This window comes from Pelmatolapia mariae, linkage group LG18, assembly GCF_036321145.2.
Source record: "Pelmatolapia mariae isolate MD_Pm_ZW linkage group LG18, Pm_UMD_F_2, whole genome shotgun sequence".
NCBI lineage: Eukaryota > Metazoa > Chordata > Actinopteri > Cichliformes > Cichlidae > Pelmatolapia > Pelmatolapia mariae.
This window is the reverse complement of record NC_086243.1, coordinates 10,702,156-10,726,411: the sequence shown is the minus strand read 5'-3', so window position 1 is coordinate 10,726,411 and position 24,256 is coordinate 10,702,156. Positions and strand designations below refer to the sequence as shown.

The 24,256-nt window shown below is 40.9% G+C and overlaps 2 protein-coding genes across 6 annotated transcripts in view; both read right to left on the bottom strand.

The window, feature by feature from the left end:
• Positions 1-182: 182 nt before the first annotated feature.
• On the bottom strand, positions 183-1,477 carry b3gnt5b (UDP-GlcNAc:betaGal beta-1,3-N-acetylglucosaminyltransferase 5b). The gene has a single exon (XM_063462711.1). It carries the CDS (start codon positions 1,344-1,346, stop codon positions 183-185), a length of 1,164 nt encoding a protein of 387 aa, XP_063318781.1. The 5' UTR covers positions 1,347-1,477.
• An 11,600-nt stretch (positions 1,478-13,077) lies between these two features.
• The window catches only part of tbl1xr1b (TBL1X/Y related 1b), a 28,122-nt gene continuing 16,943 nt past the window's right edge, over positions 13,078-24,256 (bottom strand). For all 5 annotated transcript variants that reach the window (XM_063461925.1, XM_063461924.1, XM_063461923.1 and 2 more), the window contains exons 10-16: positions 23,732-23,792; positions 23,207-23,328; positions 21,647-21,721; positions 21,372-21,499; positions 20,483-20,648; positions 20,274-20,375; positions 13,078-15,622 (exon numbers count right to left, since the gene is read on the bottom strand). In XM_063461925.1, the coding sequence (XP_063317995.1) occupies positions 15,596-15,622; positions 20,274-20,375; positions 20,483-20,648; positions 21,372-21,499; positions 21,647-21,721; positions 23,207-23,328; positions 23,732-23,792 (681 nt within the window). In that variant the 3' untranslated portion in view covers positions 13,078-15,595. The remainder of the gene's footprint in view (positions 15,623-20,273; positions 20,376-20,482; positions 20,649-21,371; positions 21,500-21,646; positions 21,722-23,206; positions 23,329-23,731; positions 23,793-24,256) is intronic.

Below are 24,256 nucleotides of genomic sequence, written 5' to 3'. Positions count from 1 at the left end.
ACGCAATGATCTCACACCCACAGTGACGCAAATCGCCGGGTCTCGAACGCAACGCTTCGACGTGAATGTCCGACTGAAAGGACTGAGGTAATAGTCGCAGCAGTACCCTCATGTGCTCATGATCTACAGTGTGACACATTCGCACTCACAGTCTGATGATACGCACAAAGCGTTGAGTAATACTAGGAAAAGGCTGCTTTGCAGGGGTAGGTGTTGAAATAGTAGGGTTTACAAAGCAGAGCCACTTTCACAGCGGTGCAGTACAGATCCCCTAAGAATCCGGAGACCTGCTGCTTCACCTGAGGGTGCGTTGCTGCCTTCCAAACGTCGTGAATGTCTTCTATGTGTCCATGTGATGTCATCATCTTTGCATAGATACATGGGTGATACGGCGCCTTGCCCTCTCCTGAGAAATAAGTGTGCTCCTGTGGTGACACACCCACGGTGTTGGCGCAGATGCCCATGAACACATCGTCTATGTAAATGGATGCGTTCAGGGTCAGCGTGGCGTGGTAGATTTTCTCTGCGACGTCACTGGAGACAACATACGCAGCCCCAGCTGTGTAGTCCGGGTAGGTCACCCAGGGGTACATCTCATAGGAAACGTAGTATTTGCTCTCCTTGTCGCGGATGGGCGGCGCACCTCTGTGCACCCGACCGACCCAGAAGTCTTTAACACCTCTGCTGCTCACGTCCTGCAGGTAGCTCACCAGGTTGGGCATGTGGACGAAGATGTCGTCGTCGGCGGTCATGAGGAAGCGGGCGTGTGGGCAGCGGCTGTGCATCCAGTGGAACTGCATGATCAGCTTCAGGGTCAGGTTGTGGAAGGAGTCTAGAAAGTCTTGCTGGATCAAGTCGCCATGGAGACGATTCTCCTGGATGAGCTGATCCTGAAAACCAACGGCACTCTTCTTACTCCACAGAGGCTCCATCTCCTTGGTCTGAACTGCTCCCAGGACGAACACCACCTTGACCGTCACCCCCAGGGTATTTTGGATGTAGGTCTCGTTCCCCCAGGTGGACCTGATGGCCGTTCGCCTTTCAATGTTCTCTGGCGACGTTTTGACAAAGAGGAGGAGAAGAACATCTTTCCCAACGCATTTATTGGGGTGGTCCATAAGGTAGTGGAAGTTGCTGAACGTTCTGGCTTGCTTTCGGGGGATGGTGAGGCTCTCGTTGATGTAGGTGAACCGGTTGATCAGGTAGCGATAGGAATAGGATTTGACGTGGCTGACGACGCTGTTGTCCAGCTGCTGCCAGCAGACCATCACCACAGAGAGCACAAGGCAGGTGGTCATCGCCTGCACCAACTGGCATTTTCGAACACGGCGGAAATTCAGAAACATCCTGGAATGGGATCAACTAGTGGCTGCGGTCCCTGTCTGAGAGGAGGCGGCAGCGGAGCAGGTGTTGGTGCGTTCAGGGGGGGTAAGGTAATGGAGGTCGACAGTGTTGTTTGATTGCCTCAGAGCATCACTTGCTTGGTATTCCATCATAGGCTCTCCAACATTCAGCAGGAGGCAGAGGCAGTGGTGAGACTCAGTGGGGGCTGCTGGGAAGTGTGATCCATCGGGGTGGGGGGGTTGGGGGGGGGAGAAAGCCACTCAGTCACTCAGCAGCAGACAACTCATTATTCGCCCACTTAATTTTTGGTTCTGCAAAGAGAGAGAGCGCATTTATAGTTTGGAATTTAGAAAAAAATCTGTGCAAGGTGATTATAGGCAACTAGAACCACATTTAAAAACAACAACTAGATGTGAAAAATCATTTTAGTTAACTAAAATGAAAGTCCACTCTGGAAACTGAAAATAAACTGAATTCAAAACTAAAATTTTAAATGAAATAAAAACTAATCAGAAAATGCAAAACTGTAATAAGGCTGCTTCCGTGCATTTCAAAAGGAGGAAACGGAAACATTCAAAAGGCATACCGTCCTTCTTGGCGGCAAAGCATGGCAGATGCATTTCTCGTGTCAAATTCAAATTTCGCAAACATACTTTTTGCCTGCCATCACCCCGTGAACCCCACATGTACAAGTCCGTGAATCATACCATTAGCTGAAGAGCAGATTGTTTGTGGTCGATGGGGGATGGTGGTGGTGGTGGGGGGGAATCTGGGGGTCATGGTGTGAGCGAAAAGAATGCAAAAGCCAACGCAGCAAATGTTGCAATACAAGCTTGTCCATAATGGAGGGGTTTACTGTGCAGACCCAGTGAAATCGCTGAGAGTCATGGAAAACACTCTGATACAATGGACGGTGTCAAACTAGCTCAGCAGCACAATACAGGAGAAGAATAACTCGCTTCCGTCAAGGCCTAGGCTAAAACCGGGGGTGGGGGTGGGGGGGTTGCTGGGTGGGGCTGCTGTTGGGTCATAATGAACGCAGGGCATGCGACTCCCAGTGCGCCCCGAGAGCTTTTTAAACATCACTGGGTGGCCTGTGCCTAATGGGGTCAGTGGCTCCGAATGGCTTTCGTTTCTCTCTGCCCGATAATGAAAAACGCTTCACCTCCTCTCGCTCTCACACAGAAACGCTTAATACTTCATCTAGTTTATTACTTCGCTTCCTGCGTGATGCGCTCCTTTTATTTATTTATTTTTTCGCAGATATTTTATAAGAGGAAATGCATTCATGTCTTCATTACAAGCCTGCCGAAGGGAGGGTGCTTAACGGTGTGTGACATGTTAGCATGAATTTACAGGGTTTGTTTACCCGAATCACAATAGAATTTAAAAACATGCTTCAGCCTTAATAACTGGGAGAGACATTATCGGGTATTTATTCTAAAGGTCTGAGATATCTGTTTACGGAGGGAGTTGCGCCTTCCTAGATAGGGGATGACGTGTAACAATGCACAGCTAACAAAGACAATGTTGTAACACGAGCTGTGAAGGCAGTGTAACAAACAAAAATCTTTTCCATTCAGTGCTATCTGCATGTGCTGAGGTCAGAGCTTGTAGCTCTTTTTAGATGCATGTGGAAATGAGGAACTATATGCAACGTTTACAGAAGTATAATATATCCTTCACATGCCCAGAGTAAAGAAGAACGTGACATTTCTCAAAAACGATGAACCAGTTAATCTGTTACACATTTATATCTGATAGATAATCTTCAGGACTCCTGTGTTAGTTGAAACTGTGCACAATTAAAATTGAAATTTCTTAGCCCCCCCCCCCCCCCCCCCCCCCCCCCCCCCCCCCCCATACATCTTAACAGTTTATCTTAGATAACTATTCTATGTTCATAATTTAGCCAAACCTGCAGTACACTCATAACTTGTACTGTTCAGACTGTTGACTGAAGGACTGAATCTCCACTTTTCTCTACACAGATGATTCTGCTACAGGATTCAGGATACAGTAAACAGACAGCAGCCTTGAGCCAGTTTCTCTACCTAATCTATTCCCCTTGTATGAATAGTCTTGTAGCACAGAAGCAAAATGAGAAGGAGATGGGGAGGGGGGCCCAAATTGTGACCTGAATGATTATTCTAGCACTTACCGGCAAAAAAAAAGTTTCACCGTATGAATCCAGGGACAGCCTCCTCTCCTATACTGAACTGCCTTCTTGACTCCACTATGCGTCTCTGCTGCCTGACGTTGATCTCTCCTTCAGATGACAAGAGGTAAAAGACTCAACAGAGGCTGGAATCAGTCTTCTGTGAAGTAGTCAAACCACCTGTGGGAGGAACCGAGTGAGAATGTATGAAGTAATTTTTTTCCTGTTATTCTGTTCCCTCTCTTGGTCTGTGTGTGCAGTGAGGACTTCTGCTTGTTTCTGAATGAACCATCCCTGCTCTTGCGCCCTCCCTTTTTTTGCACTGCAGTCAGTTTTCGGTAGGTTGGTGGTAAAGTGCAGGAAGGACAATAAGAGGAAGGCATAAAAGAGTAAGCCTGCTCCGACAAACATTACTTTCAAGTTCACAAGCAAACTCTCTGCACACGTCGCGCACGCACACCTTTGGATTTTCTGAACCTGTAGGACCCAATCAGTATCTGAAGATAAATGCACTATAAACACACTGCATCCTGTATACTAGCCAACGGACACATCAGTGGTCCCTAACACCAGGAAAGGACTACCTTCAAAAGAGAGTCAATGCAAAATGTGCAGGCAATCAGTGACAGGCAACCTAATCAACGTACTGACAGGTCCAACTATAAAAAGCCCACACTTTATCCATTCAGTGTTCACACCAAAGCCTCAGTATCACAACCCTTTTTATATATTTAGCTTTATAATGAAATGTAGCAGCCTCCACTCCATCAAAACAGGAAATATGAAATCCTGAAGCGGCGTGCCCTGAATTTCACCTGAGTGCCGGTGCGTTGGATGTCTAAAAATATACAAAATGACCTGATTAGACAGAAATGTTTGTCAGGAGGTTACAGAAGTGAAAGACTACACTATGATGCATCAGGTTCTGCACAGCATATGACTAACTGTATTGGGAGAGTGTGAAGAAAGGGCTGTGCTCGGGCTTGGCTTCCCACTCACACACTCACAGTAATGCCCACATGCTTATTTGATCAACAGGCACACAAAAGGATCTCAGATCACTGGGACGGTTTTTAATTTTGGGAAAGCTCTAAAACCAGTTACAGGCATCATTAATTTACTTTATTAACATTTAACACTAGGTGGCTTGACACCAAAACCAATAATCTAGTTTTTTACTCCATTCACTGTATTTGCATGATAATTTGTGGCCCCATCCTCTCATTGTTTCTTTGCATATGACTTCTTCCTGGTTAACATTCTTTTGCACTGAATCGTGAGCATAAACTGGCCACGATCAGGTGCTTCCCTTTAAGTAATGCACGTCTCTGTCTAGAATCTTGCAGAGAGCACCTGCTCACGATCAGTTTATGGTAAAATGATGTTCTTTCCACTGCCAGATTATGGCCCCAACAGCGCTCACTGAAATCTTCAGTAGTTTAGAAATACTTCTGTAACCAGTGACATCAATATGTTTTGCAACAATAAAGTGTAGAGAAAGCTCATTGGTTTTACCCATCACAAGATGTTTTTTGTTTAACACCTTGGTAATGAGTCATCTAGCACTTAAAAACTGACTGATACTGAAAGTAATAAATTCCTAAATTGGATTAGATCACAGGTGTCGGACTCCAGGCCTCGAGGGCCGGTGTCCTACAGGTTTTAGATGTGTCCTTGATTTAAATGGCTAAATGACCTCCTCAACATGTCCTGAAGTTCTCCAGAGGCCTGGTAATGAATTAATCATTTGATTCAGGTGTGTTGACCCAGGGTGATATCTAAAACCTGCAGGACACCGGCCCTCGAGTTTGACACCCCTGGATTAGATCTTCAATTGGAACACTCTGGGATGCCTCCAGCTACCAAGTTGATACTGCATAGCTGCAGACAGGCAGACATATAGCCCCTCCCCTCAGCAGTAGCTTAAATAGTTAATATTCACAACACTAAACAAAGAAAGCTCCCATTTCAACAACACTGCAGTACTGAACATTTACCCACGGTGCTTGTTTTCGGCACCTCTATGCTCCGACATGTGGCGGTGCGCGGTGGCCATACCTTCTGCTATCCCAGTGCCTGTGTGAAGGATATTACTCTGACCGCTCTGCAGCTGTTAGAAACCCACCACAAAGCCTCAGCAACAGTTGTTCATGTCAGTACTACTGGCTTAAACCATCGTCAGAGACCCTCAAACAAGACTTTGTGCACCTCATGTACAGTCTGCTGGATACCGGAAAGCAATGCATCATCTCCGGGTTACTAACCCCCCCCTACTGTTTTGATGACGTAAAAGTCAGTCGCCAGCGTCAGCTGCATGTTTAGCTCAAGAGCTATTGCAAAAATAAAGACATTCCCTTTGTTAATACGAGCATTCTTCAACTGCCTTGAAACACTTGTTGACCAATCAACATTCGGAAGTCGCTTATGTCATCCACTTCCAGCAATTTGCAGTCTCAATCTTGGAGAACTGCACGAGAGCGCATCTCAGCTGGGTGAAAACCCTGCTCTGCCCTCTGTCTGACTGAAAAGTGTACGTGGATGGACGCATTTGCTGGACCATAAATTGTGCTCGAGTCTATCAGGTCGTCTGATCCCGTTACCAGTTTTAAATGATTGCTGAAAGCTTGTTTTCAGAGGTCAGCTTTCCTCCCAGGGATTTTCAGCCATAGTTTGCACTCCAGTTCCACGCCTATATTTACTGGGAAGGTTGCTTTAGGAAAGCCATCCGGCAAATGTTTGCCAAATCAAACATGCAGATCCAACAGCTGTAGTAAGCCCTGTAGAAATAAGGGAGCAACCAAAAGTGCTTTTACCTGCCGTAGTATCAGTCTGTTAAGTTACCACTATTGTTTAACAAAAAATGATTTTTACAGATATAAGGTTTAAGTATTAAACTCCCTCTTTGTGCTTTCCCCATTTTAAGACATAATGACTAACTTTTAAAGAGACTCAGTCGATTACTAAGATTACTAATGTATAAATACTAATAATTACTTCAGTTATGTTTGGAAGAGCTGTATTTGTAGTTGACTATAGACGCAATCATTTAAAAACACTTGTTGAACAATGGAAAATGCAACAGAAAGCTAATTATTTACAAATCACTCAACTCTTATTTAACTGAAAACAGCACAAAAGACAGACAAATGGATTTGCTAAATATGGGACGAATAAAAAAATGTTTCTTGTCTCGTTTTGTTTGATGAAACAATCTCATTTTGAAATTGGACGTTAGCAGCATGTTTCGAAAAAGATGGTCTGGAACGTGTGTTTGACATGGTTGCAACTTCCAATTTTTGAGAGTTGACGGACGGCTGTGGTAGCTCTGACCGTAAAACACTTCTCCATTCTTGTTCAATGTATGATTCCAACTTCTCTGAGTTAGTGAAATCGTACTTCAGAATCACTTTTATACCATCTACAAAACGGCTTGTTTTGTAGATGGTATAACAAACGTGGCAGTTTATCTTAAAACAACAGCTGTAATGTGCACAGTTCGACTTTATTCTCAAAATGATCAACAATATTTTTCTTTCTAAATATGGCCCTAATACTCTGTCGGACTGTTCTCAGAGAGCTGTGCTGTAGCACACTAACGGGGAAAGCCGTGCTAGGAAAATGTGTACAAGTCACAGGGAAAACCACAGCTCTGAGAGGAATATCAGGAACTGGAGAGTGCTTCACAAGGAGTGGACTGAGGCCAGTGTTGGTGCATAGAGAACCACCACGCAGACATTCTCAGGTAAGGTGCTACAACTTTCGCTGTACTAATATGAGCACACACCTGAACTGGACTGTTGCTCAGTGGTCAAAAGGAAATCCAGGTCCTAAAGTCTGGAGTCATAGTGGGGGTGAAGTCCAGTGGGAAGTCTCTCCAGTCTGTGAACCCCTCCCCTCTTTTATCAGAGACAAGACAGACAGTGCACTCTTATCTGAAAAGTAATCTACAAGAGAGCTCTCAAACAATAGATATATGTATATTTTTAGTTTCTGCAGTTCTTCTATGTCCCACTTGAAGCTAGCATAAAAATGAGTCAGTCCCCATAGACCCCATATGAAAATAGAAAACGTTACAGTATTTAAAAGCATTAGTACAACCTAGAACCAAGAGAAAGCAACAACTATCAATGCTGAGGCTTAAAATGCAGCCACTGTGACACTGTACATTGAACAAAGCAATGCCATGCATTTCTGTTCCCTTGCCCAAACAATGATACAAGCCCAACCATGAGCGCAAGAGACAATTCCTAAAAAGGAACACACTTCAACACTCACTAGGAAAGCAGGATGCTTTGCAAAACATATAAGAAAACAATTCCCACTAACGATGGAAGCAACAAACTTGTTTCACTGCTTGACTGAGTCACACTCATAATTAACACCTATTTAAACCGGCTACAAACTGACACTCTAAACGGTTCAAAGCATCCGAAACACTTGACTTTGTCTTTCCTGTTTTGTCTCTAAGTGTTTTTATGAATCTATGGGAAATACTTTCGCAATCTCTTTAATGTGAAAAGGTAACTGACACGGAACCAAAGTTTTATCTTTGCTCGCTCTTAAATATAAAACTATTTATCTTCAAGTAGCAACAGAAGACGATGAGCTAGCTTAATGGCGATTACTTAATTAACCACTAAAATTAATTTAACCAAAGAAATTCTCAATATCTTGAAATTGAATTAAAGCATTAAATTCGTGTAATGTAAGTGGTTGTTCGTACCTTATACTACGGTCAGAACTCCCCCAGCCGCTGCCGACTACTCCACGATCCTCACTGTTTAATTGATCGCACGGTAGCTGGAAGGAACCAAACACCCTCTCGGGGGGGGGGCTAATTTGCATAGAAGCACACAGTCTGTTAAAAACCCGTCTGTTAAAAGTCTGTTTCTTGTCTATACCTTGTTGAAACGGGTCTTATTAAAGCATTCATTGTGAAACAGAGTTTATCAATGCCATAGATATCTAATCTTAGAAACCAAAGGACTCACATCACCCCACAAGAAAAGTAGTGACACCTGTAGCGACCAGGCATAAAAATCACCTAGCAATAATAACAATAGTAATAATGATTCCATAGCGACAACTGCTTTAGTTTAGTTAGCGTCAGATCCATCAGGGTTGCCAGGTCTCATGTTTCTCCCATGTGACGGGCTGAAGAAAACTAACAAAGCAAGTGTGAGAGGCCTCAAAACACAACTTTTATAAATAATAATAGCAAGTCCACACCACTTTCCCCCCCACTGAACACTACAAAGTTTGAACGTCAGGCACAGATTATTATCCATGATCTATCAACTCTGATTCTATCAGTATAAACGCTCAACTGAATACATGCAAATTCTAATGACAGCGACACGCATAGTTAAAAGTGCTGTCTTTAGGGCATGACAAGTAACCATGTTGATCTATCTACCTAAAAGATGGATCAGTTTTAAGTGACATTCATGCCACTTAAAACCCCCAATGTAAACTGGATGTAGTACACTAATCCGTTAATCTAGTTTCATAGCAATCTCACTGTAAGAGGTTATCTGTGAGACTCAAAATGTTTAACAGGAACTGAAGTTTTGTTTGTCGCTTACAGCTATTTCTAAGAGTCTTTCCTTTATTTTCAGTTTTCATGTATATGGGGCTTAAAGCATGCCAGCTTTCATGTCTCATTGACTCGCTATCTAGAAAAGGATCAGGTTACAATCATTCATCTGCTGGAACAGAATGAAGTGAATGTGAGTTTACAGTTCCTATGAAAAACCTGGTAAGTTCATTATTGGAAAGCTATGCAAGTATTTTCTTTCAGCTATGTCTCCACATGCAGGCAGTGATATGCAGGCACCCATTCCTGTAACCCAGTGCTAAAAAGTCTGCAGTCACCGTAATTTCTTTATATTCTGGCTGAATGAGCAATGTGTATTTGGTGCTAGATGTCAAAGTGATATCAGTGTGAATCCCAGGACTGAAGGTTTCCCACCTGAACAGTGGACTGAAATGTGCACTGTATATCACCCGACAGTGCTTTTAAAGTCCTGTCTGAGGGTACTTTTTAGCTGACTGAGTGAAAACAATGACTCTTCCAAAAACATCTGCTAATTCTCAATCCATGCAACCACAAACAAATATACTTCTGGTATATTCCTGTGTTATCAGATTTGACATGACTTCAAATGTCTGTAACATTATTTAACCCAAAGTCCAGGAGTGTGTCTGTAAACATATTATGACACAAGAACGTCAGTCAAGATTTGCGCTGATATTACAAATATGTGACGCTGGAATTTGGTGGCATATTTTAAGTAGTCTAAATATAATGAGCAGCTTCGATGAAGATCCAAAACAATAGAAAACAACACTTTTACTTTTTTTGAGTCATTTCGTAATTCTTTTGTCAACAGTAAAAAATAAATAAATAAAAAAAGACCCACAAGGACTGTGGGTATCAGTAGTATCAGTAGTAAATAAGAAAACATGGCAGAGCATGCTATCATCTTCACTTGTGGTCAGATGTTTACATCCGCTCATCATAGGGATTGTCCGTCATGACAGTCCATGGTGTTCCAGCAGTTTCCACTTCATGGCAAGCTTGAGCCTTGGTGGTTCCTGGATTGCTCCTGAATATCTAAGAGTGACAGTTTGGGTCTTCTTTCAGACCTTAACACATCTGAACAACTTGTACTTACATACAATTGTTTGAACTGATGATCTTGAGTTGTTTAAAAATGGATCACTGTGTTTCTTGGACTTTTCTATTGGTCTGAGTGCTGTCAGACAAATCTTTCAACTCTTTAACTCTGGAAAGCTGAAGAAAAAGAAGTAACCCTACTGAGCTGTTTGTGCCATGTCTCAGACATCCTCATAGAACAAGATGACTGAGTTTCCATACGAAGTTGGCGAGGGTGGTCTCTGCCTATGCAGCTACCCTCGGGAAAACCCAAAAACCACATCTTTATAGATATATACTGAGGCGTCAAAACTCGTCATTAAGGGTACAGGGGTCGTCTTTATGTGTAAAAGTATACTGTCAAAAAGAATATGCTCGTTCTAGTCAATAATGACCACTGATCACTCTCAAGTGGTTAACAGGCCTTGTTAATTTAAAACACGTGGTATATTTAAGCTTCAATGTACGCTGTTGAAGCCGTGTGTATTAGAGAAAAAACAAAAAATTCAAACTTGTGTGATCAGTTGTTGCTTTTCAAGAATGTATTCTGTTTCCAGTCTGAAAAAAAGAACAGCTTGAAGAAATCAGTAAAAGTTCACCATGACATCCACACGCATTATAGACGTAAATAACCTCACCACAAACGTCACAGGCGAGAGATCGCACGGTTCTGCCTTCGCCTATACCACATACATATACATTGTTTCCTTTACGAAACAAGCACCTAAGCACCAACGCCCCCAGGTACGGGGGCAAAAGGGAGGAGATCGCATTGGTGCTTAACAAGAAATATTGAAGCAATGGAATATTGCTTCACCTTCGCAAGAGCTGACTTTCAATCCACCCTATAAATGCTGAAACAAAGTGAAGTGAGAGTTGGCGCTTTGTTCATAGAAATACTAATGCATCTCAATAAATAAATAAATAAAAAAATCAGGAAAAAACAATTTTCATATGTTTCCTTTGTTCGGAACATGTTACATAAATGTTATACAATACTTTTGTCTTCATTTTGGCTTATGACTATTCTACAAAATGAGTATTAGGGCCATATTAAGAAAACAAATAGAATTGATTTAGAGAATAAAGTCAAAATGTGGAGGTAACGGTTGTTGTTTCAAGACAAAGTGCCACGGCTGCTATACTCTCAGAGTTTGTGAAATCGTACTTCAGAATCACTTTAAGTAACAAGGAAGGAAATGATTTCTGTGGTGATAAGTATAGGGATGCTGAAAAGATGGTGCAGAAAGCTACGTCTGATCAGACGGAAAAAGCACAAACTTGGGAGAGTGTATTTGTATAAAATGAAAAGGCTGGCAGACAGATATAAGGATATCGATGGTTACACCCTCGTGCACTAAAGAGGATGTTGTTTTATCACAAGACGGCAGATCAATTTGTTTCATCAACTCATCTAAACAAGCCGTTTTGTAGATGGTATAACAAACGTGGCAGTTTATCTTAAAACAACAACTGTAATCTGCACATTTAGACTTTATTCTCAAAACGATCAACAATATTTTTCTTTCTAAATGTGGCCCTAATACTCTGTCGGACTGCTCTCAGAGAGCTGTGCTGAAGCATATTCACAGGATATTGAAAGGAAGGGAAAACCGTGTTAGGAAAAGGGAAAACCACAGCTCTGAGAGGAATCTCAGGAACTTGAGAGCGCTTCACAAGGAGTGGACTGAGGCCAGTGTTGGTGCATAGAGAACCACCATGCGCAGACGTTGCTACAACTGTCGCTTTACTAATATGAGCACACACCTGAAGCAGAGACATCAGAAGTGTCTTACCTGACGTAAGAAAAAAATAAAAGAAGTGGTCTGTTGCTCAGTGGTCAAAAGGAAATCCAGGTCTTAATCTCCACTATGACTCCAGACTTTAAGTCCAGTCTGTGGGGATTTTGGGTGCCGTGTGATCAGCTGGTGCTGGTCACGATTGGTCTGCTGTGTTTTATCGAGTCCAAAGTCAACACCATTTCAGAGCACTTCATAGGAAATAAACTAATAAATTTTTATGGAGATTTTTATGGCTGCCAAAAATAGCAGCCATATTCTTTACCATGTTCTTACCGTTCCACTGGTCAGCCAACTCCCATGAGCTCCAGCCAAGTACTGAGTGCATAAATTAATATGTTTTGTTATGTTTGACATTTCTATGTTGTAAATTGGTGTTGATTGGTCTTAGGAAACAATATTTTGAGGTACTGGATATCTGATTTCCATGCGCCACAACGCTGGTCTAGAAACCAATATTTTTGTTTGCTACAGGAAACTTCAGATCTTAATCTAGTTTCCTAACATGAAATTAGATTTAAGCTTGCTCACAAAAAAAAAAAAAACCTTCCCCATGTTTGCCGTCACTTTTTTGAAGACCACACTTATTTCTTAAATGCTGTAACGCATTGCCGTTTCTCTTCAGTCATCCTAGCTGTCAAATGCTTGGAACACCATAAGTAAAAAAACAAATACAAAACAGACTTTCTAGACAAAAAACTGTTTTCAGATTTAAGGGCAGCAAGTGAAATTTGTTCACACACAGGTGAAAGAATGCTTATTGACCAGTTTAATCATCAAATGTAAACAAATCAAGACTTGAATGATTTCACTTTAGTTTTTCATGAATGTAGAATATATATGACAGTATATCTTTTTCAATCAAGCTAAGCGTAAAAGTAAACTTTTTCATATTCTCCTAATAATCTGAGACACCTGACTAGATGCTGGGTGTCCCATACACATCTATGTTTTTGTTTTCGTTTTAATAGCAAGCTATTCAAGTGTTCTTTAGAAAAACTGACTGTAAATGAAATAATGATGCTTCTACGTGTGCAAATACCTCCCATTCATTCAATTAGCACCAGAGAAATGACTCAGACACTAGAAATCAACAAGCAAAAGAGCAAAGACGTTGATATTATCAAAATAGATTTTATTCTAGACCTTGAGATCTGAGTGATATTACAACAGTCTGATCAGGAGGCTGCAGACTGCAGCCATGTGAGTGAGAGAGAAAGAGAGTACAAGGGAAAAGACGAAAAAAAACCAACAAATCTTAAAATCAATATTTACACGTTGTGTTATAATACATCAACAATTAAATCCAGATTTTTCTTTTTGTTGTTCCTTTTGAGTATACAGCTACAAATAAATCAAAATTACAAAAGTTTTGATCAGTACAAAACCTTCAAGGGCTCTCCAACTTAGCAAAGATAGAATTAGTACTTTTGGAAGGAACAAAAAAGAAAATTTAAAAAAATCGCGAACACACTTGAATGCAGTGTAAAAAGCTTATCGTCTAAAAACAAACCATTATAAAATACCATTCCACCGTCATAGACATCATTTGAAATAGTGTCCTTGTGATTCACTCCAAGTACTGCTGACTGTATTAAAGCAAACTTCAGCATAGTTTTCAGCTTCAGTATTTTTAAAAAAAGACAAGTAACATGCTGAACAAAACCTCTGAATTATCCAGCGACGTGTGTGCACATATCCAGCCGAGGGTGTTGTTATGGCTACGAGATGAGAGCGGGAATGCCACGAAGTTAGTTTGTCTCAACGTTGAAGTGCCCTACGAGTCAGACAAGACACCGCTGACCTTATTTTTCCTACTGAACGCGTTCTAAATCATTTGAGCCGTCCTCAGGGACTTTTTAAATCAGATGTGCCTGAGACAGTTTCTCCATTTGAACCTAAAGTGCAGGTTAAAAAATAATAATAATAATCAAAAAATCTACCGTTTTGTCTTTTTCTTTTAAATTTAGCTATAACTGTTTAATGGTATTTTATAAATAAAAACCATTCCTCATGGTCACAACTATCAGTGATGCACAAGAACATCACGTACTGTATTTCAAGAGTCTTGAAAAGGTTACTTTAAAATCCACCCATAACATAGGAGTGGCATACACACACAAAAAATCCCCTGTAGTAGCATAGATATATATTCATAAATGTATTTATATATATTATATGCAGATACCATGTTACAACAAGTCCTATGCTGAGAGTCTGCTTTTCAACAACACAGACTTGCCTCAAAAACGAGTAAGACAAGACACTGCTAACCTTATTTTTCCTACTGAATGCGTTCTAAATCATTTGAGCCAACAACACGTTACAAGAAGTCCTATGCTGAGAGTCTGCTTTTCAACAGCAGACCTGCCTCAAAATGCCAACTCTGAACACTGGACACAAAAGCACCGTCTATCCGTGCATAGGCCTGAACACAGCCTGTCTCCAGAGTGTGTGTGTGTGTGTGTGTGTGTGTGTTAATGCTGGTCAACTACTACCTGACAACAGCAGGAAACAATACTCCAGATGATCTTGGTCTAATTGTTTCCGGTAACGAGAAGCAATTAGACCAACGAAGCCGCATTATGAAAAACAATGGATAGCAACAAGCCATTAACTGAGAAAACAAGCACAATTAGGACTATTAATTCTACAAATCCGATGAAGTAATGGGCTGGTTTTCCCGTCTCTGTCACCAAGTGATATCTGCGCTGACAGATCAAGGACGAGGTGAGTTTCAAAGAAGTGAACCTGAAGCTGACCGCTCTTTAACAGCACTGCTGTCATCAGTGTTAAAAGCTACACAGATCATTTTTCAGCCAGGAGATTTTGAATTCTTCAGGGCACCAACACAACCTGATGAACTGTGATTACCTGAAAACCATTTCTGAGGATAAAGGTTGCAAACAAAGGACATTTCAACCTTTGATTAACTGCTTCATATTTAGTTTTTTGTTAGTTTTTTTAAATGGCAAAAAATGGAACGAACCTACTGGATAAAAATAGAGTTGACAAAACTATACACCTGCATTTTTGAACCTCAAAGACTGCAGTAAATGAATTTATCTCCCAATGAACGACTCTGAGCATCCACTTTTTAAAAGACAAACATCGTTTTTTCTTTAAAAACAAAAACAAAAAAAACATCTCCCATCTCCTCTCTCTTCTCTCCCATCTCACATGTAATTTACAGAGATCAATAAAGTCCAAACTCAACACAACAATGTCCACAGGACACTAAATGCTGACATATGCAATATGCACACACCAGAGAACAAAAGTCTTTACAAGTCGGATACAAAGGACAAAAAGAGCAAAATCAAGAGGAATCCTGGTGTTTTGGTTTGCTTGTGGTGACACATTTATACTGTTTGATAACAAAGAAATGTTTAACTCCTGCAGGTCTGAGGAGCAAAGACTGATGTCCATACAGACCTGGCATATCTGATGCATTTGCATATAAACTGTTGCCATGGTGTGGTCCTTGGGTCTACGTCTGATGGAGGACGTGCTCCAGTTGGCTGTAACAGCAGGCCATGGCATCTGTGGGACTACAGCAGTGTGGCGGACAGGCAGGGACAGTCATTTTGGCTATGTACACATTCGTAGTCGGTCCATGGCTCCCGCCGATGAGTGTCATTTTCTCAAGTCTAGTACGCATACCTGTCAAACAGAAAGGCATATGTGGTTAGACAAAATGTCACCCAGTGTGCTATGAGTTTCAGTTTCTGCCATAGTCAGAAGCCGTGTGTACGCTTCAAGGTGTACAAATATTTTCAAATCAGAACCCAAAAAGAGCAGAGGGCCATACTTCCCCTGTGGCATGTTTAGACAACTGTGTTCAGCAAGCCAGTAAAACACAATAAAATGTGATGCTGTGGAAACTGAACGCACTGCAGTGTGAAGAAGACTAGCGGGCATTTCAGCATAATAAACATATAGTTTAGGTCACCAACAGTCCAACTTAAGACCCTTTCTATTTGACTCTTTCTCATATGTACAGTAAGGTTATTTTAACTTGCACCACTATTTCCTTTGTCTTTATGATAATCAGTATATGTACGCAAACAGACCAATGGCAGGAACTCATTCCACGTGACGCTACTCAGCCAGTCATAGCCTTAATTCAGAACATGTGTGAAAGACAGGATGTATAATTCTGAAGAAGTAGGTTGGGGAGAAAAGGAGGGTTAAAGCTGAGATGGCTTATATCTGAAATCTACATGATCACTTCCCCAAATACACATTTCCAGGCCATTTTCTAAAACATATAGAATCAACATCCCAAACAAACAAGTTCCTCAGTTTGGAAACCTCCATAGCACTCTATATCAGTCTTCTTCACACACAGCTAAATCATCTCTACAGCAAAATGTCAGTTGCCCTTTACAAAAAAGTCCACAAATGAGCACACGATCAACCAAAGTGATAAAAATCAGCAGCGTTGTAGCCTGTTTCAACGAAGCACAAAATGCCTTTCACACTCAAGAAGCATTGCTTCACTTGACCTAAACGCTTTTGTTTGTCACACTTTAAATCGGTTTGTGGTGACAGATCAACACAAATTTTAGGTAATGTATGGAAATTGTGTTTCGTAGCAAATATGGCAACTTGTTTCAGCTTAAAAATAAAGTTTGAGAGTTACAGGAAGAGCCGCTCAGCAGTTTGTGTCATTGTTCTACTGTTTTGGCTGATAACTGAGACACAAATATCTGCGCTATTGGGGAGTTTAAAATCAGTTTAAAATAACGCTGTCAGATCTGCATCTTTGGACTGGAGCTGGTCTACCATTGCCTTGAATGAGATCATTTAGTGGCTCTTTACAACTGTCATTTGAACAGGTTAGTCAAGGCTGAAAACAGGATGCAACTGACACAATTACACACAAAGTGGAAGCTAACTTTAGCATCGCCGCAATGGTGACAACTACATGTGACAGACTTAGTGTGAAATGTTACAAGGACGACACCAGTTGTTGTTGTTGGCTCAAGCTCACGCAAACATAAACCAAATTCAGATATGTATATATTAGGGGTGCAACGATACACAAAATTCACAGTTCAGTTCGGTTCGATATTTTGGTGTCACGGTTCAATATTTTTTCGATACAAAAAAAATGTTCATGCTTTTTTAATTTGTCATTTATTAAAATTATAAATATATATTTTAACTCAAAAGTACAGTTTTTAAATGTAATGTTGCTGAAACGACAAAGTAATAAAAAAATAAATATCTGATCGAGAAATCCCTCATCTTTGGAAAAGAGAGTTTATTACAGAGAAATGTCTCTTTCCAAAATAAAAGCTATACTATACCCTTCTTCTGGGGTATATTCTCAGCAGCATATTAAACATATCAGGTCCCCATAAGGAGAATCATGTGCTAACGGCTGTCTAAATGACTCGGGTAAAGTTTGTAGCATGCGTGCTTGTTGCTTTTGTCTGCTTCCACTTGTCTTTGCACTAAGATGATGTCGGAGTAAATGTGCAGTCATATTCGTGTTCCCACTAGTGCTGTCAGCGTTAATCTGAAATGACGTTAACGCCACAACACGGCAAATCTCCGTTAGCTACCGCGGATCGCCCCGTGCGTAGGGCTGGACGGCGTCAACACGTTAACGAGCAAACTGCGCTAACGCAGTAGTTCCCACTAGGGCTGCCACGATTAGTCGACTAGTCACGATTACGTCGACTATCAAAATCGTCGACGACTGATTTAATAGTCGACGCGTCGTTTGAAGCTTTGTAAGATCACAAAAGACGCAGGAATAAGTAGTAGGATTTAAGAGTGTAATAACGGACTGAAACAGAAGATGGCAGCACTGCATGTACAAGGATGCCAGCTGCCGTTAAACCCCGAAGAAGAAGAAGTAGCTCTGTCCCAGAATTCATAGCGCAGCCCAGCTCAGTTTCCAACAATGGCGGCAGCTAGTTAGTTTTAATATTACTCTTATTATTCTTTCTGGGTCACAAAATAAACGTTTAACATATTTTCAGGCGAGAATGTAACTGTGTAAACCTCAAATATCTGCTCAGTTTATCAAGACACCACATATTTTCAAAAGCGCTCCGACGTTTTCGGAGACGTCTGTTAACCACTAGCTCGATAGCTAGCCGGGGGAAACGCTCACTAGAGCCCGTGAGAACACCGGACTCCCGGCAAATGGTTTTCAAACCCACCGCCGTCTTTCGCTACTCAGGTTAAACATACATAAGTCACTTAGATAACTTAAAAATGTTATTGTTTGGCTTTTTTTTAGTATTTTATTTGTTCCTGAGTAAATCGGTTTGCCTGAGATTAAAGTTATAGTTTTTACACAGCTGAATAAACGTCAAGCAGACAACTGGTTATCAGAAGTGTGAGATGCTCGAGAATATACTCCGGTGTCCCGTTATATTTTAGATAGCAAGGAGTTTATTAAACTTCACCGAAACAATCTGCAAATTTCATTAAAATTTAATAAACTATCATCTTGTCCTTATTTTTAGTTAGCACATACTTTAAACACTTAAAGCTGTAAGCTAATGATAGTTATATAAGAGCAGATGCTGCTGGTGCAATAAGCTGTACGTTTTACGTCCAATGGATGCAAGATCTGATTAGTCGACTAATCGCAAAAATAATCGGTGACTAGTCGACTATCAAAATAATCGTTTGTGGCAGCCCTAGTTCCCACCCATGTAATTGAGCATTGCGTGGCACATCCGACATATTGTTTTACTTTTGTCCATGACGCGCTTACCTTCAGGGTCATACTTCACATGAAAACCAAGATAGTTCCAAAGGCCAGATATGAATGAGGGTGGGGGAGGTTCAATTTGCTATGTTGCAACAAGCTTAGCTTCTGTCTTGCTAGCTTGGGCTGCGCTCAGTGGATCTGCGCTCGACAGTGCAGCCTAGGCGCAGTAGTCGAACGCAGATCCACTGAGCTCTTAACACAGACAGCATCGTCAGAAGAAAAGTTGATAAAATAAATAAAAAATTTTGTATTGTTCGATACACATGCGTACCGAACCAAAAGCACTGTATCGAACGGTTCAATATCGATACGAGCATCGTTGCACCCCTAGTATATATATTTTGGTTTCGTTAATTTAACTGCAAAATAGAAAAGGAACATTTTTAAGTCTTTCTCAGGAGTGGCCTAGTCCAAGATAGGTACATATAGAAGACACATACTCTATATAGGAAGGTCCAGTCTGGGATGTCATGTTATAAACATGCTATACAGTACCTTGCTAGAGCAGTGTAACTTTGTGCCATTATGAGCAATAGAATGCATAAGTTGAGCACTTCAACTTGACGGGTACTTTGAAATAATACAAAAATACAAACAGTTCAAATTTCCTTTCCTTTTTTTGGCTTTGTGCCCCAAAAAAGGAAACATATCTGCACTGTTCCTCATTTTCTCCTACTGCTTGGCACGTAGCTGCTTACTAGTCGAATGTTTCCATTCCCACTGCTGTGTCAGTTTGCAAGAGACAAATACTTCATAATGCAGAGGCATAATGTTTGAAAAGCACGAGACCTACGAGAACAACATTTTCGGTGTGCCTGGGTAAAAGGTACACTACTAACAGAGCTCTGCTTCATACACAACAGCTACACACATAACATAGCTTTTAGCTCATGTAAAAGCCAGCACTCTAAGGCCAATTAACAATCCTGATTATGTCACAGAAGGGATGCTATCAATATCAGCCTATAATCCAATTAAATAATTCAACAGTAGATGTACTCCAGCCTTTTCAATCGACTCATAAGAAACACTGCGCTTCCTTGTAACCTCTTATGGGACTTCTGCAGTTTCATTCAAATGCAGATAAAAACCTTTTAGAGTTTGGTTAAGAAGCATCTGTAAATTGTAGACAGACGGCTATTTGATGCCAAGATGACCATAAATCTTGCCCTGATAGAGCACTTTAAATGAAGCCTTTAGGTTGAAGTGCTCCATTCATGGCTGCCAAAAGTGCTAACAAATCCAACAAATATGAAGAAAGTTCTGAATTCACCATTTATGAGAGGCTGTTAGCTGACAGCTCACAGAATAATCAGCTCAGGCCATGGCTACAGTCAAACAGTCAATTTTGCTTAGGAAAGTTCCTAAGCGAGAGAAATGACCAAATACTTCTGCTACTATAATACTAGCAGCAGACGTACTTGTAGTAGACCCCCAGCCCATTTTATCAGAACAGCTTGGTAAGACTTTTATTAAATGGGGCTGACACATTTCTATGGTCAGGAAGGTGGTGTGAAAGTTGTAGACACAGGCCAGAGCGCATGTGGGTGGATGCTCTCAGGCAGCAAAACTCACCGATCCATCAGACGCGCTGGCTCCTACTTTGTCCCCTGTGGCGTTCCAGCACACTTCAAAGATCCCACCTGTCCCTCGGTAGCTGTGGACTAAAGCACCCGTCTGGAGAGACACACACAGATTCATCAATAACAGGCAACATCTTTAGAATATTGTGGTTCAGCATTTATTACCAGATCAGCTTTTAATTTGAAGGTCGCGTCACAGACCTGAGTGTTCCAGATATGGACACACTTGTCAAAGGAGCCGCTGGCCAGGTGCCTGCCATCTGGGCTGAAGGCCACGCTGTAGACGGGCTCCTGGTGGCGGGTCAGTGTGTGGATGCACACGCCCCGCTCCACGTCCCACAGACGCACTGTTGAGTCAAACGACGCACTGCAGAGAGAGGATGCAAAGGGTCAAGTGTCAAGAACCATGTCCCAGATATAAAATACACTGTGTCAGTGGCACCACTGCTACTTAAAACTGAAACTGAAACCCACCCCTAAATAAAATCTAAAAATCCAGTCAGAGAGGACGTAATTGATGGGAAGCAAACATGGCAGAGACGCAGAAATGAAGATGTATTTTTTTTAGGCTGCTCGATGTTACCAATAACAAACCAATAACTCTGGTTTTCATTCTAAGCTTTAATTATTTACAATGATTCTTTATTCAGTTAAACACGCAGTTAATGAACTCTGAATTCAGAGAAAATACAAGGAAGTAATAATGCTGGCTAATGCACAGCCAACTCTTATTTGCATTGTGTAGTGAACCATGTCCAAATCCTGAGCAAAGAGTCACATCCAACTGAAAGCAAACATTTTTATCTGGAGTGTTCTTTCAAAGGGATACATCAAATCTCAGACAAACAAACAAGCATTTAACTCTCATGTCATAGTTTCGTTTAACTGGAAAAACTCCCAAAATGTTAGTATTAAAAAGGCAATTTACTATAAACAATCTGTTTATATCTGTGACTGTTTTCTAAAGGTGTTCCACCAACAACAATTTGATACCATTAACATTCCCTTATAAATAGAAATCTCCTTTGACACATGACGGAGAGAGAAAAAAAAGATGAAAAACTAGGAACATGTTTCATTCTATTCTTACCTGGCCAGCATGAGACTGGCGTTGGGATTGTTGGTCCCAGGGCCTGTGGGGCTCCACTTGATGGTGTAGATTTCTTTACTGTGGGCCTGGAGGTCATGGACACACGAATCCTGCTTCATACTCCAGATCTATGTGAGAGAAAAATCAAGGCAACATTTAAAAGCTATTAATTTGACTGGTAATGTACACTTGGGACAATTCAAAAATATACAGCTTTCCTATGAAGGCCCAGCTTGTTCTTTTCCGTTAGGCCTCATTACGTTGAGTGAACCGACCTTTAGGGTCATGTCATCGGAGCAGGAGGCCAGCAAGCTGCCAGTAGGATCCCACTTTATGGCGTTCACTTCATTCTAGGGTGAGAAAGACGTGAGTGTAAACAAAAAGTCTGACTGGCGCACACGGCCACAGATAATACAATACACTACATGAGGATAGCACTGGCTTTTTCACCAAACAAAAATCTCTTCTAAATTCAAGACTTTAAACAAATCTTTTCCAAGGTTAGGGTTTCATTTACTCCAGCTCACATTTTTATTTTCAAACTGGCCAAAAAAGAGAAGGGTTAAAAAAAAACCAGACTCTTTGCCATAACAATTTGCAGAACAATCGTGTTGACCTGCATAGTCCATAGTCCATATTTCTATGAAATAAATGAGTTAATAACCAGCCTATCAGGCTCCTCAGCTTATGACAGAGACAAATGATAATGGCAGTGACACATAATGGTATGATAATTGTAGATTTTTTTATTTTTTTTTACCACTGACTGAATGCACTTTATGAGCACTATAACTTTTATCAGAAACCAAAAGGAGGGAGTGCCATATTATGTAACACAGTAATGTTCCATCTAAATATAGGCAAACCTAATAATAGACATAAATTTAACTGAACCACGGTAAAGTGATCCCTCTTCTTTCATCTCAGACAGCTGTCACAAAGCTCCCTGCCAGTTTGCATTCATCCTTTACTTTACTGCCATCTTGTGGCTGCAGTCAGCTATTGTCAACTGATTCAGACCAATGTGCGGGTCAAGAGGACCTGGTTCTGCCTTTACTGCTCTGAGATCAGTCAGATCTGGGCTTTGTGTGGAAGCACAGCTAGTGTTAGCAAGTAAACAAGCATCACCGAGTTGCCTCTTGCTAATCACTGTGGCCAGCGTGTGTGATGTAGAGAAGATGGAGAGTGAAAAGGTTGATAATAGCTGCTTTAGTACATTACCAAGGAAAGTTGTGACAATGATGTTTGACTGAATATAAGTTTAACCAACACTCCACCTTTATTTGTCATTAACATTTTAGATACTGACAGTTAATCGTACTGTCAGCGCTTTTCATTCTATTGATTTTTTGCTATTAACACATTTTATTACACTTTTTAAAAACATTTTTATTCATGCAGCAGCAATATTTGAAAAAGTCTTATTTTTGATACTTACTTGATACAATTTTGCAATTATACAGATTATACCGTGTTTTATTGCTTCTCTACCTAAAGGAATGGTTTGAAAACTTCATCCAACACTTGTCATTTTCAGCTAATAGTAAATCATTTTGGTATAGCAGATATTCATTTAACTAGAAAAGTAATATTTTACAAGTCATCAGCCAGGAAGGAGTGTAGACAGGCAGCATAAATGTTTTAATCTGATCCAGTTTATCTTGTTAAATAATGAAGGAACATGTTTCTGTTTGTGTCTCTGGGCAACAACCTTCTCCCTTTGTCTTTCTGTAAAAGTCACCGCACGTCACTGATCAAACACAGCGCATTTGAGCAGCAGAGCTGTTTTCCTACTTGTGCAATGGAGTGCTAACACTGGAGTGTTCTATTCTCACCGTGTGTCCCTGGAAGGTCTTCACAGGTCTGTCCTGGCCCAGCTTACACACATGGATGCACATGTCTGTGCTACACGAGGCAAACGTGTTATTGCTTTGCCAGTCGACATCCAGAGCGGGCGCTGTGGAGAGGTAAAGATATAGCTTAAGGCTGATGCAGCAGTAAGTTGACGTAGAAGATCACAAAGAACAAATCACGGTACAGATTTCTTCCTTCCACATTAGATCTGATCATTAGATCAACATGTGGTTTTAAAACAAAACAAAATAAAGCTTTGTCTATTCATTCAAAGCAGCACTCTGTCAGAGTCATACTGAAATGATACCTTGTGTGTAAAGATATACTAGCTTGAATATCACAGGATCAAAGCTCAGTCACAAGGTCCAGAAAAACTAGACAGAAATAAGTGAAGGTCTTCTCACTGTGCTCTCACACTGCAGTTCAACTAAAGGTAACGTATGCCTAAAAACAGAAACACTCCAGGAAACGTCATGTGAACAATCCAGCTGACTCCTGTCACTCACCTGAGTGGAAAGGAAACTGTTGCTTCGCCTCCCCCGTGTGTGCATCCCAAATAATTGTTGTCTGTGTGAAGATAGAGATGTTTTTTATGACGAACTAGTGTCATTTATAAAAAACAATCAAAAACATTACATAGAATAAAACACTGTCTTATTAACATCTTGCCATCTTTTCAAAATGTTTGAGATCATATTTTGTTGCTGCACAAGCAGAGATAATACAAAACTACACACAAACATAACGCCATTTTTATATCGCAATACGCCAGCCCTTGGTCAATCATAAGCATGCCAAGGTGACAAGGTTTCAATATACTTCTGTACACTAGGTGGCAATGTTGAACCATGTGTTGATAATTCTGACTGGACAAACAAATAGCTTTGTGATTTCAGATGAAACGCTGCCCTTCACATTTATGACATGCAACAACCTGATTATGTTACATACTGAGCCAAATCCAAAATATCCACACAGACGTGCATGGCATCAATTTGCTATTGCTTTCTTTGCCAAAAAAAAGGAAGAAA

Bases quoted from the DNA above. Each gene is read 5' to 3' on its own strand.
- b3gnt5b (XM_063462711.1), bottom strand. From the start codon at position 1,346: ATGTTTCTGAATTTCCGCCGTGTTCGAAAATGCCAGTTGGTGCAGGCG.